General features: G+C 40.7%; 1 protein-coding gene across 2 annotated transcripts in view; it reads left to right on the forward strand.

Moving 5' to 3' along the window:
• DCLK1 (doublecortin like kinase 1) overlaps positions 1 to 14,478 on the forward strand; it is a 354,970-nt gene that overhangs the window by 290,770 nt on the left and 49,722 nt on the right. For both annotated transcript variants that reach the window (XM_044286573.1, XM_044286571.1), the window contains exons 9-11: positions 1,589 to 1,646; positions 4,077 to 4,196; positions 5,844 to 5,990. In XM_044286573.1, coding sequence (XP_044142508.1) covers positions 1,589 to 1,646; positions 4,077 to 4,196; positions 5,844 to 5,990 — 325 coding nt within the window. The remainder of the gene's footprint in view (positions 1 to 1,588; positions 1,647 to 4,076; positions 4,197 to 5,843; positions 5,991 to 14,478) is intronic.

Consider the following 14,478-nt stretch of genomic DNA (forward strand, 5'->3'; position numbering starts at 1 on the left):
AAATAAGGAGCAGCTGCATGGTTCAGCGAATGGATGAATGATATTGGATATTTTATTAAAAATCATATAAATTGTATCTAGGCACAGCTGGAAAGAAACAGCGGTAATCTTAGCGGACATAACAATTACAAGTAACAATGCCATTTTAATTAAATAATGCACAGCAAATATAATTAAGGCTACTACTATGTTCTTTGCTTTTTCGGGAACCAGTATGTGTGGAAGGAAAAAAATAGCTTTTCTCACTCGCTAGTAGTATATCATCACTTATATCTTCATACACTGACCTGCTGATGAGCCTGTGCTGGGCTTGTGCTTATACATAGAAGCCAATCTGAGCATGCCGAGCTACAGTATAAAGTCTTATAGAGGAACGTAGCAGAAGTCCAAGGCAATAATAAGAATAGAACTATGTTTTATTATCATATAATTGTGCTGCAGTCACCGATAGAATCAGCTATGAAAGAGATAGCAGGTAGGTGATTCGCATACAGTATATAATCTTTAACCCTTCCCGTACAATGCCATAAATTTAAGGACTTATTATTATGTCTTGAGCTTCGGAGTCTAGTGGGTGGTCCTTCCTAGTGACATTTACAGATAACCATCCTATTAAGTGTCCTGAATGTTCTTTGATCTCAGAAGTGTCCTGTGTTATCGATAGCAGTCCTACCCAACTTCTGCATTATCAAATGACCTTTCCAGAACCTGTCAATCAAAAGGTATGGGATTGCACCTGGAAAAACAAGAAACATCAAAGATGAAATAATGCCCAATGGACACTTAAAAAGGTTGTGCACATTTGGAGGGGGGGGGGGGGTTAACATCTGCCAAAAGAAGACCTGCTTCCTTATGCAGGCTCCCAGCTCCTGCACTCTCCAACTTCCGGTTTGATGCCGCCGCAGCCAGATGTGGCAACAGCAGTGACTGTTCCTTTTGCGTCATGTCAAATCCAAATGGTCACATTACACAAGGGGAGAAGTTAACATCCAGGAAAACAAGCACAGCATGGCAGGCCGGAAAGGGAAGGAGCCGGTACAGTAGGTATGCTTCCCTTTGCAGGTCTGCCCAGGAGACGGGGTTTGCAACCTCCCACTCCCCAAAACGTGCACATCCCCTTTAATCATTCAGTGGCATACTGTGCATAACTGAATAAAAGTTATTTTTCTCATGGATACTTGGATTATTATAGCAAACTTGGGGATGATTCTGCAGCACCTAATTGGTGGTGTAAGGTTTTTTTGGGATCAGAATATTGACAGCCTAACCTCAGCTTAGGTTATCTATATGAGATCATGGGGAGATCTTATTTTCCGCACCCTGGCTGATCAGCTGATGGATGCGGCTACTTAGCCCCACTAAGTAGACAGTGTGCAGATAGATGGCTAGGTGCCAAAAATGAAGAGGTGCAGTGATCATGCAAGTTCTGTGGCCCCCTTCACACAGTTTATGAGCAGGGTGCCAACAGTTGAACCCCCACTGATCCGATAACCCGAACTTGACAACCCAGACAAATTTTGATGCAGAATACAATTAATTATAAAATGTTGCTTTATTTAAATTATTATTTCTATATTTTTGTTTCTAGGTCAACTGGCAGAGAATATGCACTGAAAATCATCAATAAAAGCAAGTGCCGAGGAAAGGTGGGTGTTTTATAGGAAAGTAAAATCTATTATCATATTGTAACACCTGTATGTAGGGACAGACATGGACAGTGAGCCCTGACCTAGAACCCAGCCTGACCGCAACTGGTCGACAGCCCCTGCGCTGCTTACATGCAGAGACAGACAAACACCAAGAGACAAAACAAGACAAAAACAGGGTCATATGTAAATGGGTCACAACCAGACAGACTATGCAGTACCAAATGAGAGACAGAGAGTAGTCAAAAGATAAGCCAAGATCAAAACCAGACGGAGAATGCAGTACCAACGAGAGACAGAGAGTGATCAGAAGACAAGCCCGGGTCAGAGGAACGAGCAATTCAATAAGCACAGGAACCAGGGACACAGCTAGTGAGTCAGAGACTATCCCTGGCACTGGTGTATGACCAGGAAGGGATTTAATAATTTAATTTAATAACAATTTAAGGATTTAATAATAATAGCAGCATATGCAGTAAGGGATAGGGGTTCCTTGAGCCCACAAGAAACTATTCTCAGAGCCCAACCTCCTTATCATTAATAAATCTTTGTTTTGTTTCAAAGAAATAGACCCTACTGACGATTTAATGTCTCCAATAGTCGCTCCAATAATTTTTTCCTCTGGACCTTTGGGCCCCACTATGGCATGAGAACCTGGGCCCACTGGAGGATCCTCTGGTACTCTGGTGGTCCAGTCCATTGCTGTATGCAGTCATGTTCCTTATTGTGAAAAAAGAAAGTGAAGTGCATTATGGGACTGCAATTTATAATTGTATTTATAGAAAATGTGGGTGAGACAGCACCAGACTAAAATTCACACACGTCTTGTAAACATTATGAGAAATCTAATTTTAATGTGAGGTATCCTATGTACTCTAAGGAGTCCACTCCATGGTAAAGAATCCACCACTATTTTTGGATGATTTCTCCTATAATGCAATATACCGTTGCGATCTGTTGGTTTTTTGAACACATCCTATATATACAGTAAACCGCGGCTGCTATGTTAATATAGAAAAGTTGGGGTTACATAACTTGAAAAGATCCAAGAGTTGAAACTTTGCTGACTTTTCTGTATGCCTTTTTTCAGAAGTCACTAACAGGCTAGGCCAGCGCCTTTTTACGGCAGCCTAGTCTAAACACTGCATGAGTTTCCTGAATAAAACTGAAAAAAAAGTGTTATGTACCCCACAATGGTACTAATGAAAACTACAAGTCAACCCGCAAAAGTCAAACCCTTATACAGCTCTGTAGGGCAAAAAAAGTTAAGGGTGTTGGGTTGCGGCAATGCAAAAACAGTTTCATTTTTTCTTTAGAAAAGTGGGGGTTTATTGTACAAAAGTGGTAACATGTAAAAAAAAAAATATGTATTCAGTATTGCTATAATTGTACTGACCAAGAGAATAAAGTTATCATGTTATTAATGTAAAAAAAATTGTCTTCGCAAAAAACTGTTAACCCTTTGTGACAGAGCACCTCAATATTTTTTAATAAAGGGCAATTGAAAAAAATTACTTTTAGCCAAAAATGAGTAACCTGCAATCATAAAAAATTCTCTCCGAAGGTGTACATAGCCTTTAAGACTCCCTGGCACTACCCAAGCTCTCTGCTCTGTACCAAACCCTGAAACAGCTGTGTACATATGGGTCTCGGTTTCCTTTTGGAAAAGGCTCTTGATTTGGCTGATATCCTTAGTTATGTTGCAAGACCTTTAAAGGCTGGTCTATATAATGTAATTTAATCTGCATATCCTTTTTTCCCAGGGGGCATTGCATGGTCTATAAGACTGCTAATGTGAGTTCTTTTGCTCTCCACAAGGAGAAACAGTGCCCTATGCCCTCAAGGAGAGAGCTCTAAAATTTAGGCCACACACACAGTTTTTACTGTGTTGCCAGAGCAAACATCTATGGTCATCTAATCAGCTATGGGATTCACATTTCCCAGCTAGTGACCCACATAGAGTATGTACGTACCATATTTTTTATGTCTGAGAGAGTACCTGTCATAGTACTGGAACAATACTTATACTACGGTCACCCTACTCAAGAGTGTCAGGCCATAGCTTAAAGGGATTATCCGACCCCTGAAATGCATCCCCATACACCCGAGCCCCTCACAGAGGTTGTACTTACTGGCTCCCCGGCACCCGCTTCTGAAGCCTGCAGGGCCGCTGCTGCATTCAATGTTTCAAACAGCAGTCAGCCTTGTTCAAGTGACTGGGAATTAACTGCATTACCAGACACCACCTGTGGGCAAGAATTGTGCTGTTTCTGGCAAAAAAGTTCTAATTTTTAAATGTGAACAAGTCCTTAAACATCGTATCGTCTACACATGAAGGTTTAATTGACTAAAGTTAAGTGAACAGATTTGTCCGTTTTTTGCTTTACCACTTCAATGTATGCATTCATGTGTTTATTGTCTCATTAACAGGAGCACATGATCCAAAATGAGGTCTCCATCCTGAGAAGAGTGAAGCATCCCAACATTGTCCTGCTCATTGAGGAGATGGACATGCCCAACGAGCTGTATCTTGTGATGGAACTTGTTAAGGTCAGTGGACAGATAGCAGTCTGAGCTCCAGGCTAGTAGATGTAGTTCAAGCATTGTATGCACTTTTCAGCTAGACCAAGAATAAGGCTGGGTACTCACATTGTGGCCACTGGGGGCGCTAGTGTACCATATGCCCGAGAACCGCAAGTGGTTTATCACAAACTGATGTGGTTTTGTGGCATGGACAGGTAAAGAACATATAAACATATGCTTCACCTGTACTTATCTGTGAGGTGGGAGATTTATCAAAACTGGTGTAAAGTAGAACTGGCTTAGCTGCCCATAGCAACCAATCAGATTACACCTTTCATTTTCCAAAGGAGCTCGGAAAAATGAAAGGTGGAGTCTGATTGGTTGCTATGGGAAACTAAGCAGTTTTCCTTTACATCAGTTTTGATAAATCTCACTTGAGTGTGCATGTTGTCTGCCACCTTAAAGGGCATCTGTCAGCAGATTTGTACCTATGACACTGGCTGACCTGTTACATGTGCGCTTGGCAGCTGAAGACATCTGTGTTGGTCCCATGTTCACATGTGCCCACACTGCTGAGAAAAATGATGTTTTCATACATGCAAATTAGCCTCTAGGAGCAACGGGGGCGTTGCCGTTACACCTAGAGGCTCGGTTCTCTCTGAAACTGCTGTGCTCTCTGCACTTTGATCAACGGGGCCAGGCATCATCACACTTGGTCCTGCTAATAGAGTGCAGAGGATGCAGCAGTTGCAGAAAAAGGGGAGCCTCTAGGTGTAATGGCAACGCCCCAATTGCTCCTAGAGACTCTTTTGCATATATTAAAACATTGGGGGAGATTTATCAAACTGTTGTAAAGTAGAACTGGCTTAGTTGCCCCTAGCAACCAATCAGATTACATCTTTCATTTTCCAAAGGAGCTGTGAAAAATGAAAGCTGGAATCTGATTGGTTGCTATGGGCAACTAAGCCAGTTCTACTTTACACCAGTTTGATACCCCCCCCCATCATTTTTCTCAACAATGCGGGCACATATGAACATGGGACCAACACAGATGTCTTCAGCTGCCAGATGTCCTTTAAAGTTGCAAAGACAGAAACGTGTAAAGTCACAGAAGCAAAAGCACATAATTGCTGTGGGTGCTCCTGGACTTTAATAAAGCACAATATCCTTACTCTATCCTAGCCCCGGATAACACCATTCTGAATTGTCACGCCGGTGGTCCATCTTCCTGCGTGGCCCTGGTATTGTAGTTTACTGAGGAGCACTGCCATCTAGTGGTGATACCCAGCATGAGATATTTTCTCACAGGCAGAGTTCATGCACAGCAGGTGGTACTGATCATAGATGGGCCATCTGGGAATAATTCTGATGATGCCTCCATTTTTCTAGCTTTACACAGATCAGCATATTAAAAAGTACTTAACTTATTTCATTTTTCATCCTCTTTAAAGTTCCCGGTCATATCAAATAATAAGAGGATGTTACAGGCTGACAGAGAAACTATTTATATTAGGCCTTGGGGCTTAATCAGCCACAGACCCATACAATATCATATTTCCTCATACAATATATACTTTCATCCTGTTGCAGTAAATTGATCTCATGCATTGTATCGTTACTGTACGAGCAATCTGTTATAGTACTGCCATACACTGACTCTCTTCTCTTCATCAGGGAGGGGATCTGTTCGATGCTATTACCTCTACTAACAAGTACACAGAGCGGGATGCCAACGGCATGCTGTATAACTTAATGAGCGCCATCAAATATCTGCACAGCTTGAACATTGTCCATAGGGATATCAAACCCGAGAACCTGTTGGTAAGTACCACCACCATGTAACAGGAAGTTATAATGAGGGAGTCTTACTCCCAACATCTGAGATAAACCTCCCGCTCACTGGGCCGGCTGCTACTAAACCTGTCTAATAGGGAGGGTCATGTATCAAGTTGAAGTTATTAGTTGAAATCACCTTTTTGGAGTGCCATCCATTTTTACTCCACTAGAGTAGATTTGCAATTTTGCTACTTTTTAGTGCAAGTGATAAATCTGGCTAAAAATGTACTTCTGCCCACAAAATATGTCTAAAAATGCTGGACTACTCTCCTTAAATTTGCACCCAATCCTACTCCCCTGACAAAACAACTCAATTTTACTGATACAAAGCCTTTTAACCCTCCACTAACATCAGTAACTCCAGTCTCCATACATTCCCCCTTAGGTCCCATTCACATGAACCAAAAACCGCCGATCCCCAAAACATAAGCACTGGCTTTGTGCACCCCACATTAAATTCTGGCACATTTGGCTTAGTAAATCTAAGAAGATAACTCTCAATGGCCCACATGCATCAAGCTTGTTTTTGCACATTTTTTCTGAAGAATTTGTGCTGAAAAGAATGACTGTTTTAGCATCATTTTCTGATTCATGCTAGCCAACTGGGCGTGGACACAGGCAAAGTAATTTTTATCCTTTTCACACCAACCATTTATCATACTGGTGTCATCTTATTTTGCAGAGCTGTCTTTGGGCCATTTCAGGCACCAGAATCCTGATTGGTTCAGCCGGTACCTTTGCCCCTTCTATATCAATGCATCTGTGGGCCTGCCTGAGTAGCACATATCTAGGCTAATAATTGTGGTCTGTGCACCAGCTAGTTTTCTACGTCTGTAGTCATATTATTGTACTTGTGTAATATGGTAACCTGTGCCGAGGCGGTGTTGTCAGTAAAGTTCACCACAGAACCCATGATGCTTGTGTGTAGAGAGCATTGGGGGGGATTTATCATGTTATTTGTGGCGGAAAGAAAAAGTCACACGTTTTGGGACACATGATTTTTGTATTTGTGTTTTTTTAAAATGGTGGAACACTGGGCTTCTACAGCAATGTTAATTAGATATACTCCAGATTTATCATCTGCAACTTTTAAAAAGTTACTAAAAAAAAGTTGATATCTTACTCTAAGAAGCAGGAGAGGGTTGCATAAAAACTGGAACATTTGTAGACACAAGTGTTATTAGATGTGCTAAATTTGTTTGATAAACGTGGCACGAATGACAGCAATGAGTATGCCAAATTTCATGGCACCCACTGAATTTGTTGGGTGGTCTGTGGTCCTGGAAGCAGCTGATCATATGGGGTTTCTGAAGCCAGGCCCACGTCGATTAGCTAATCACTGGATCGGCTTCAACCTGAAAAGGTGTTGTCATGAGAAGGCAACCACTTTCTCAGGATCTTCTTCTAATATTTCAATGTTCTCCTCCAATGGCAACAAATATTTCCTTGGACCTGAGCTGAACAAGTTAAAGTAGTTGAAGCCCCCAAGTCATGGTAGGACATATTTCATTAGTGAGGTTTTTCTCCTGATATCATGTAAAGCTGGGGATGGGGGGGGCAGGAAAAACACAGGGTCATGACAAGATGTTGAGAGAAGTTGACTGCTTTGACAGTGTGGGAAGAATTTGTAGGGCAAAGACAGATTTCTCATTCAAGACAAGAGACTTATCCCAGGCCAATACATATCTTATTAAAAAAATTACTATTGAAAGTTGGCACTTGGTGGCAAAACTTGGTCTTTAGGAGGAGGAAAAGTTGAAAGAAATATGAACTTGGACAAGGTTGGTTATTGCGATGCCAGTATTTATGAGTGCCAACCTAGGGTTTAGCATAATAAGTGAGCTCTCGTTAAAGATGAAGATGTATAGCTCTCTTTAGGTGGAATATATATTACAAGTAGAAAGCTTTATGGCAGAGCTGTAGCAATGGTGTCAGTGGTCATTAATAGTATGAGACACAATAGGAACAGTAGCCTCTGAGGAGCTTGGCTTATACATTATTTCTCAGGCAGTCGTTCTACAACAGAGACTCTTTAGCCTGCAGCATGTTTTAATGGCGAAAAATACCTGGGAAAGGAAGGCACTGAAAATAGTCCAGCTATGGTTTCCAAACCATTAAAAACCACAGAACCTGTCACCTAAGGAAAGATTTTACACTCTGACCAATTTAATCTGACAACACATTATTTCACTCAGGATCTTTCAAATTACTCACATTTATGATGAAAAAGATGTTAATTACACTTTGTATAAGGTTGTCCAATAAACAGTTCAAGACCGGACCATTTATCCCCCTTCCAGACCAGGCGCATTTTCCATTTTTTTTAGTACCTGCAACTGATGACAGCTGATCAGCTGTTTGAGAAGGCCTCCCGCGTTTGCAGTGGCGCTGTGGCCGCTTTGCCTAGGCTGTTCTACCAAATCACATAGATCACACATGCAATTGAACAAAACATCAATTTATTGAAACACAATATGACAATGACAATAAACACATATATAAAATGATGCGGATGAGTACTGTGATAGAGACCCCACTTAGCCAGTAAAGTGCCTCCAATATAGATAAAGTGACCAGTGCAAAATGGCAAGAACCAGGAATTACCGTAGGGAAAAAGAAAACTCAGACTACCAACTGAGCAAAAGATTGAACCCACATTGTTATATTACATGTGTGGTCTATGTGATTTGGTAGAGTGGCTTTTATGTGTCCACACATGAGTGACAGGGTTATGTTCCTTGGTTCTGCCTAGGCTGTGTAACATCACATTCATCGTTCACGTGGCCTAGGCACAGCTTAGTCCCGTCGAAGTGAATAGGGGTGAGTTGTGATACCAAGTACAGCCGCTATACAATGTGCGGCGCTGTGCTTGGTGAACTGAGAGAAGGCCGTGGCCCTACTCCAAGCACCAGTGCCTTCTGAAACAGCAGATTAGTAGGGGTCCCGGGGGTTGGACCTCCACCGATCAGATACTGATGACCTATCCAGCGCGATTACATCACATACATGATGCAGGAATGACGGAGCTGCAGGATAGGTCATCAATATCTGGTCATGGAAGTCCGACACCCAGCACCCTCACCAATCAGTTGTTCCCCGCAGAGGCTGCAAACAGAACTAGGTTCTTGAAATTAGCTGGAAGCATAGCTCTATTCACAGTGTAGTGGCCGTGCTGGGTTACTGCAGATCAGCTCCCATTCAAGTGGATAGGCCATCAATATTAACCTTTAAAGCAGCAATAGGCGAGAGTTAGAAAAAGTGCTGGATACCAAACCATCAGAAGTTATCTATGGCTGCCATTACCGTTCGAATTTAGCCAGTGCATCTCTATTCATATAGTCCTCTCTTTCCAACAACAGTACAGAGCCTATTGTCCCACCAGTTTATCCAATGGCTTTTCAGGTTTGATTAGCGTAAAACATTTAAGCTAGGGCCTTCAAATATCGTTGGCAGGGATACTTGCCACATACCTCAGCCAGCCCGTCTGTAGGCTCAGACTACCCCCTTAACATAAAACCCAATCCCTTATTGTAAACCCCAAGGGCCTGATATATTCTGAAGTTGTTTGCCCATGCTTGTTTAAAAAAGTTTCAAATTTTTCGCATCACGTTTTTGCAACTTTTGGAAGCCAAAGGTTGCAAAAACTGTCGGGGAGATTTATCAAAACTGGTGCAAAGAAAAAGTAGTTTACTTCCCCATAATAGCCAATCAGATTGATCCTTTCATTTTCTAAAGGGGCTTTGAAAATTAAAGGTGGCATCTGATTAGTTGTCATGGGCAACTAAACCAGCTTAACTTTGCACCAGTTTTCATAAATCTCCTCCTCTTACTTTTCCCCTCTTTAGGGCTCATGTACACAAACGTATTTCCTTTCCGTGTCTGTTCTAGTTTTTTATGGACCGTATGTCGAACCTTTCATTTCAATGGGTCAGCAAAAAAAACCAGAAGTTATTCTCTGTGCATTCCATTTCCATATGTCCGTTCCGCGAAAAAATAAAACATGTCCTATTCTTGTACGTTTTGCCAACAAGGACAGGCATTGTTACGATGGATTCGCAAAAAAAACTAATGCAACACGGACGACACATGGATGACATCCTTTTCTTTTTCGGAGCCATGTTTTTACATACTGTTGTGTGCATGAGCCCTTACTCACACATGCCATTTTTTTTGTTAAATGGGCATTGTGGGGGTAGGATGGGATGAGAAGGGGCCAGGCTATCATAGTCTGGCATATTTACTATAATTTATGCTGGAAGCATCTCAGTCAAGCACATCTGATTACTGAGAATGGCGTACCAAATGCCATTCTTAGTAAATCATGGCCCAAAAGTCTTTGCCCTAGGTCCTGAGAAAAGACTAGGTTATTTAATAAGCTCTGGATAAGCACTTTCTAATTATATCTTACCAAATAGTATAATAATTCTATTCCTTTGCTATACATTGAGCCCTAGACACGTTTCAAATGACAAAAACATGGGCCATATATATTACGGAATATCTGGTAATTTAGCGTTTTGAAAAGCTATCAAAAATTGGTTTATTTTGGTGAACAGTAAGCCAATCACTAGGCCTAGCATCTACCCATGTGGATTTTTTCATGGAAAATTGGTGCTTCTAAAACCGTCTCTGTCTCCAGCTCCTGTTAGGAAGCCATTCTACATTGCTGTAGTAATCAGTTACATATGGCGGCACACATTTATATAATGATGCTTTCAATTACTGTTGTGTAATTATAGTTTTATATAGCTTTGTTAACCAGAGGTTTTGCTGAACTATAATTTAAACCAATCATGTTTTCTTGTTTATTCTTTAGCTGGATGAAAATCAGAGAATTCTGGCAGTGTTCACTTCGAATAGGTCTAAAGGCTGTCTTAGGGTGGGTTCACACTAGCGTTATGGATTCCGTTATGGCTTTCTGTTATTACGGAAAATAACGGAATGCCCAGACAGAATGCAAAACGGAATCCTTTAGAGGCATTCCGTTTGCTTTCCGTCCTAATAGAAATCTATGGGAAAGCATAACAGATCCATCTGGGTCCCGTTATGAAAGACGGAAAACAAAGTCCTGTCGACAGTTGATTTCCTGTCGATCCGTTTTGACTCCCATAGACTTCTATTAGGACGGAGAGCAAACGGAATCCCTTTTAAGGCTTCCGTTTTGCATTCCGTCATAATACAAGTCTATGGCCAGAAGAACGGATCCGTCCTTCCGTCTTATGGATTCCGTTATTTTCCATTATAACCATGTTATAACGGAAAGCCATAACGGAATCCCTAACGCTAGTGTGAACGCACCCTTACATGGGCTAATGCACATGCAATTATCAGGAATGATCTGTTTGACCCCCATCATTGCCTGGTCGTTCCAGTTCAGTACAACTGCATTTAAATAATCTCCTCTGTATGGGAATGAATGATTACTACGATTGTTCACCTCCCTACAGAATCATTGTTTGCCAGTAAAGGATTTACATAGGGTGATGTGCTGCACACCAAATAATTGGGCAGATTTGTCATTTGAATATGCAATTTTTGTGGTGTAAAAAAGTCCCAAACTGCCTGTTCCTCCACTTTTCCACTTTATCATGTTCTACGCCAGCCATCGACAGATTTCAGTTCAGGCGCACAGACTGACGGATTTCAGGCCTAATTTATGACGAAGCCTACACCTTGTGATAAATCAGGCGCATCATCCAGGAAGCTCGCCTGGTTATCGCTTGTCGGCAGCACGTCCTCTTGTGTAAACAGAAACGTTCTTCCGGCAAACAATGATGAGGATGAAAAATCACACTTGCGATAAAACAGTTTGATTGCTTCATCAGAACTTTGCTTCCACCTTTATTTCATGCCCCATCAAAACAACCTGCATCCCGGTCATTGCACACTTCCAAAAAATATGAAATATAATTTATTTGTCCCTTATTTGGCCCAGTAGGGGTCACAGGTAAGCTATTACAGTTGGTACACAGTAGAGTTGCTTACAAGAACCAGCAAGAAGCTTCCTTTAATTTTGCTGAACTTTACTTCCATAATCACAGTAAAATCTGATTACTGGTGACAGCAAAACTTCTGTTCCTATTTCCATACATGGTCCCCCTTGGTGGAGCTCCGCAATAAAAGTGTCTGTTTACTCTACATCAGGATCTGCGTCCTTCGGTGACAGGATGAAGCCATGTTGACATATCTGTGATTTTATTATACATTTTCAAAGAGAATTTTATGGCGAATATTACGTGTATTTATGGGGACAGATGTGTTTAACTAGATGTGGTTTAAACTAAATCAGTTAAATACATTGCTTAGCTGTCATCCATGCAGACATCCTCCCCTGGCAACGAAACAGACAAGTGTGGCTCTTTCTTTGACTCTGCGGATGATGAGAGCCAGTTGTGTGTTCATTAAGGAATTTCTTGCAAGCCAAAGATTGCATCAGAGGATCATGAACCAATTTGCTCTCTGAGCCTGTCAGCAAGAGGAAGAGTGCTTGTGAAAGGCCAAACTTTCCTCACCATGTTGTAAAATTATAGCAAAATTCACCAATACCAGAAAAAAAAAATAGCAAAATGATATATTAAAAATGAAACATTAAAATCCTGGATAATTCATTTGTCATCAGAAAATGACCACTTTTTTTTATGTTAAACACATTTTTTAAGAATTTTTGGTGGTTATTTTTTATTTATTTCTTTAGTTTTCGCACTGGCCTCAAAGCCTAATAATAGGCACCAATTCTTGGTCTGTACAGATCACTTTACTGCAGTGCTCCTATCCTGCAGGACGGATCCGTTATTCTGGCCATAGACTTCTATTATAATGGAATTCCTCTAAAGGTGTCCCTTTTGCATTCCGTCTAAAGAATTACCTTCTTTTCCGATATAACCATGTTATAACAGAAAATAATAAAGTAATTCAAAAATCACCTAAACACAAACACGAACTTCAGTGAAAGAGTTTGCAGTTTGTGTTCGCTCATCCCTACTCATCAGTATTTATTGTCTGTTACCATAGAAATGCTTACATTTGCAGAGCAGCTGTAGACAGGTAGATGGTAGACTTTTATGAAGGCTAGTAGATGTATATGTCTAGTATAGATGCATTGAAGAAGTAAAAATAAATGATTGCAAAAATGTACATAGCCTATAAGAGTTAACATCAAGAGCAGTTTGTAAGATCTCAGCAGAATATCATAATCAGCTTTTATCTCCTACACCGAGGAGCCATCCTGTTTAGGGATACAATTCATTTAATCCACCACATTATTGCAAGGATCAGGCAGCTATAGATAAGTGCGCTATCGCTTCTCGGCCTTTTGGCTAAGATCAAGTGTAGAAACAAGATAAGATTCTGTCATATTTGGCAGACTCTACCAACAATCTAATGTGTCTTCAAGACAAATTCCTCTACCACAGTGAGGAGGGATGTTATATTAGTTTATTTTGGCTATGAACAGCTTTAGTTGAAGTGCTAGTAATAGAAGTTGGCCGAGTCGGAGCAAAGAACGTGGACCTACTAGAGTGCAGTCTATCTGTAGGTAACCTGATTCATTCATCAAATACTCTTTATATCAAATGTTATCCATACATCTATATTGAAACTAATAGCTGCAGTCTTCAGTGGGGTTGTCAGGTATCAGCATATAGAACCACTAAATTATGAGGGTCCACACTAAAGTGTTACACAATTTGTACAACCCATATCATTACATTGCAAGATTAAAAATCATTTACAAGTCCATCAAGTTGAAGTTAGTTGACTAAGATGATTCAACATAGCAATGAGAATACATTTTGCAGTTTGTGACCCTGCAGTCCAATGCATGAAAGGTCAGATTGGACCGCAAGAACAGAGGATCCTCTGGAGGAACCAAAGCTCTGGAAAAAAGGTCAAGGAGAAGACAACTAAAACTTGAGAGTCAATTATTTGCCTCTAAGGTCTATTTCTTATGGGTTTGTTCACAAAACAAAACTCTTATTAGTGACATGCCAAGGTCTGTGCAATGATTACTATGAAATAAAAAGTTGACCTGTTCTGTATGTATGAACGGTGGTAGGGACAATTTCCTCTGAATGCGAGTGACAACTGTAATTACAGGGTGAGGACCAATAGGTAGTTTGTTCATTACCCCAAAAAGTAATAGAATACTGATTTCATTCATCTGCTCCACAGTGAGCCTCAAATATGACTTATGACTACCTTATGGTGGACCTCATGGGTTTTGTTACTGTATGGCGGAACCTTGGTTTCTCCTTAAAGTAATACCCCAATATCATAACACTCAACTCATTGATAGAATATACACTGTGCAATATTATATCAAGGCGTATGCATTTGTTGTAAAATAAATATATATTGGGTTATATAAGCTAGACTTACCCTTGAAGAATTTGACATTGTATTATGGCACTCAAAGGAGTTTCTTGTCTTAATTGTTTCCAGTGTCTTTTTTTCACTGCCAGGGAACAGACTAAAT

This window comes from Bufo gargarizans, chromosome 3 (genome assembly GCF_014858855.1).
Source record: "Bufo gargarizans isolate SCDJY-AF-19 chromosome 3, ASM1485885v1, whole genome shotgun sequence".
In the NCBI taxonomy this organism is placed as follows: Eukaryota; Metazoa; Chordata; class Amphibia; order Anura; family Bufonidae; genus Bufo; species Bufo gargarizans.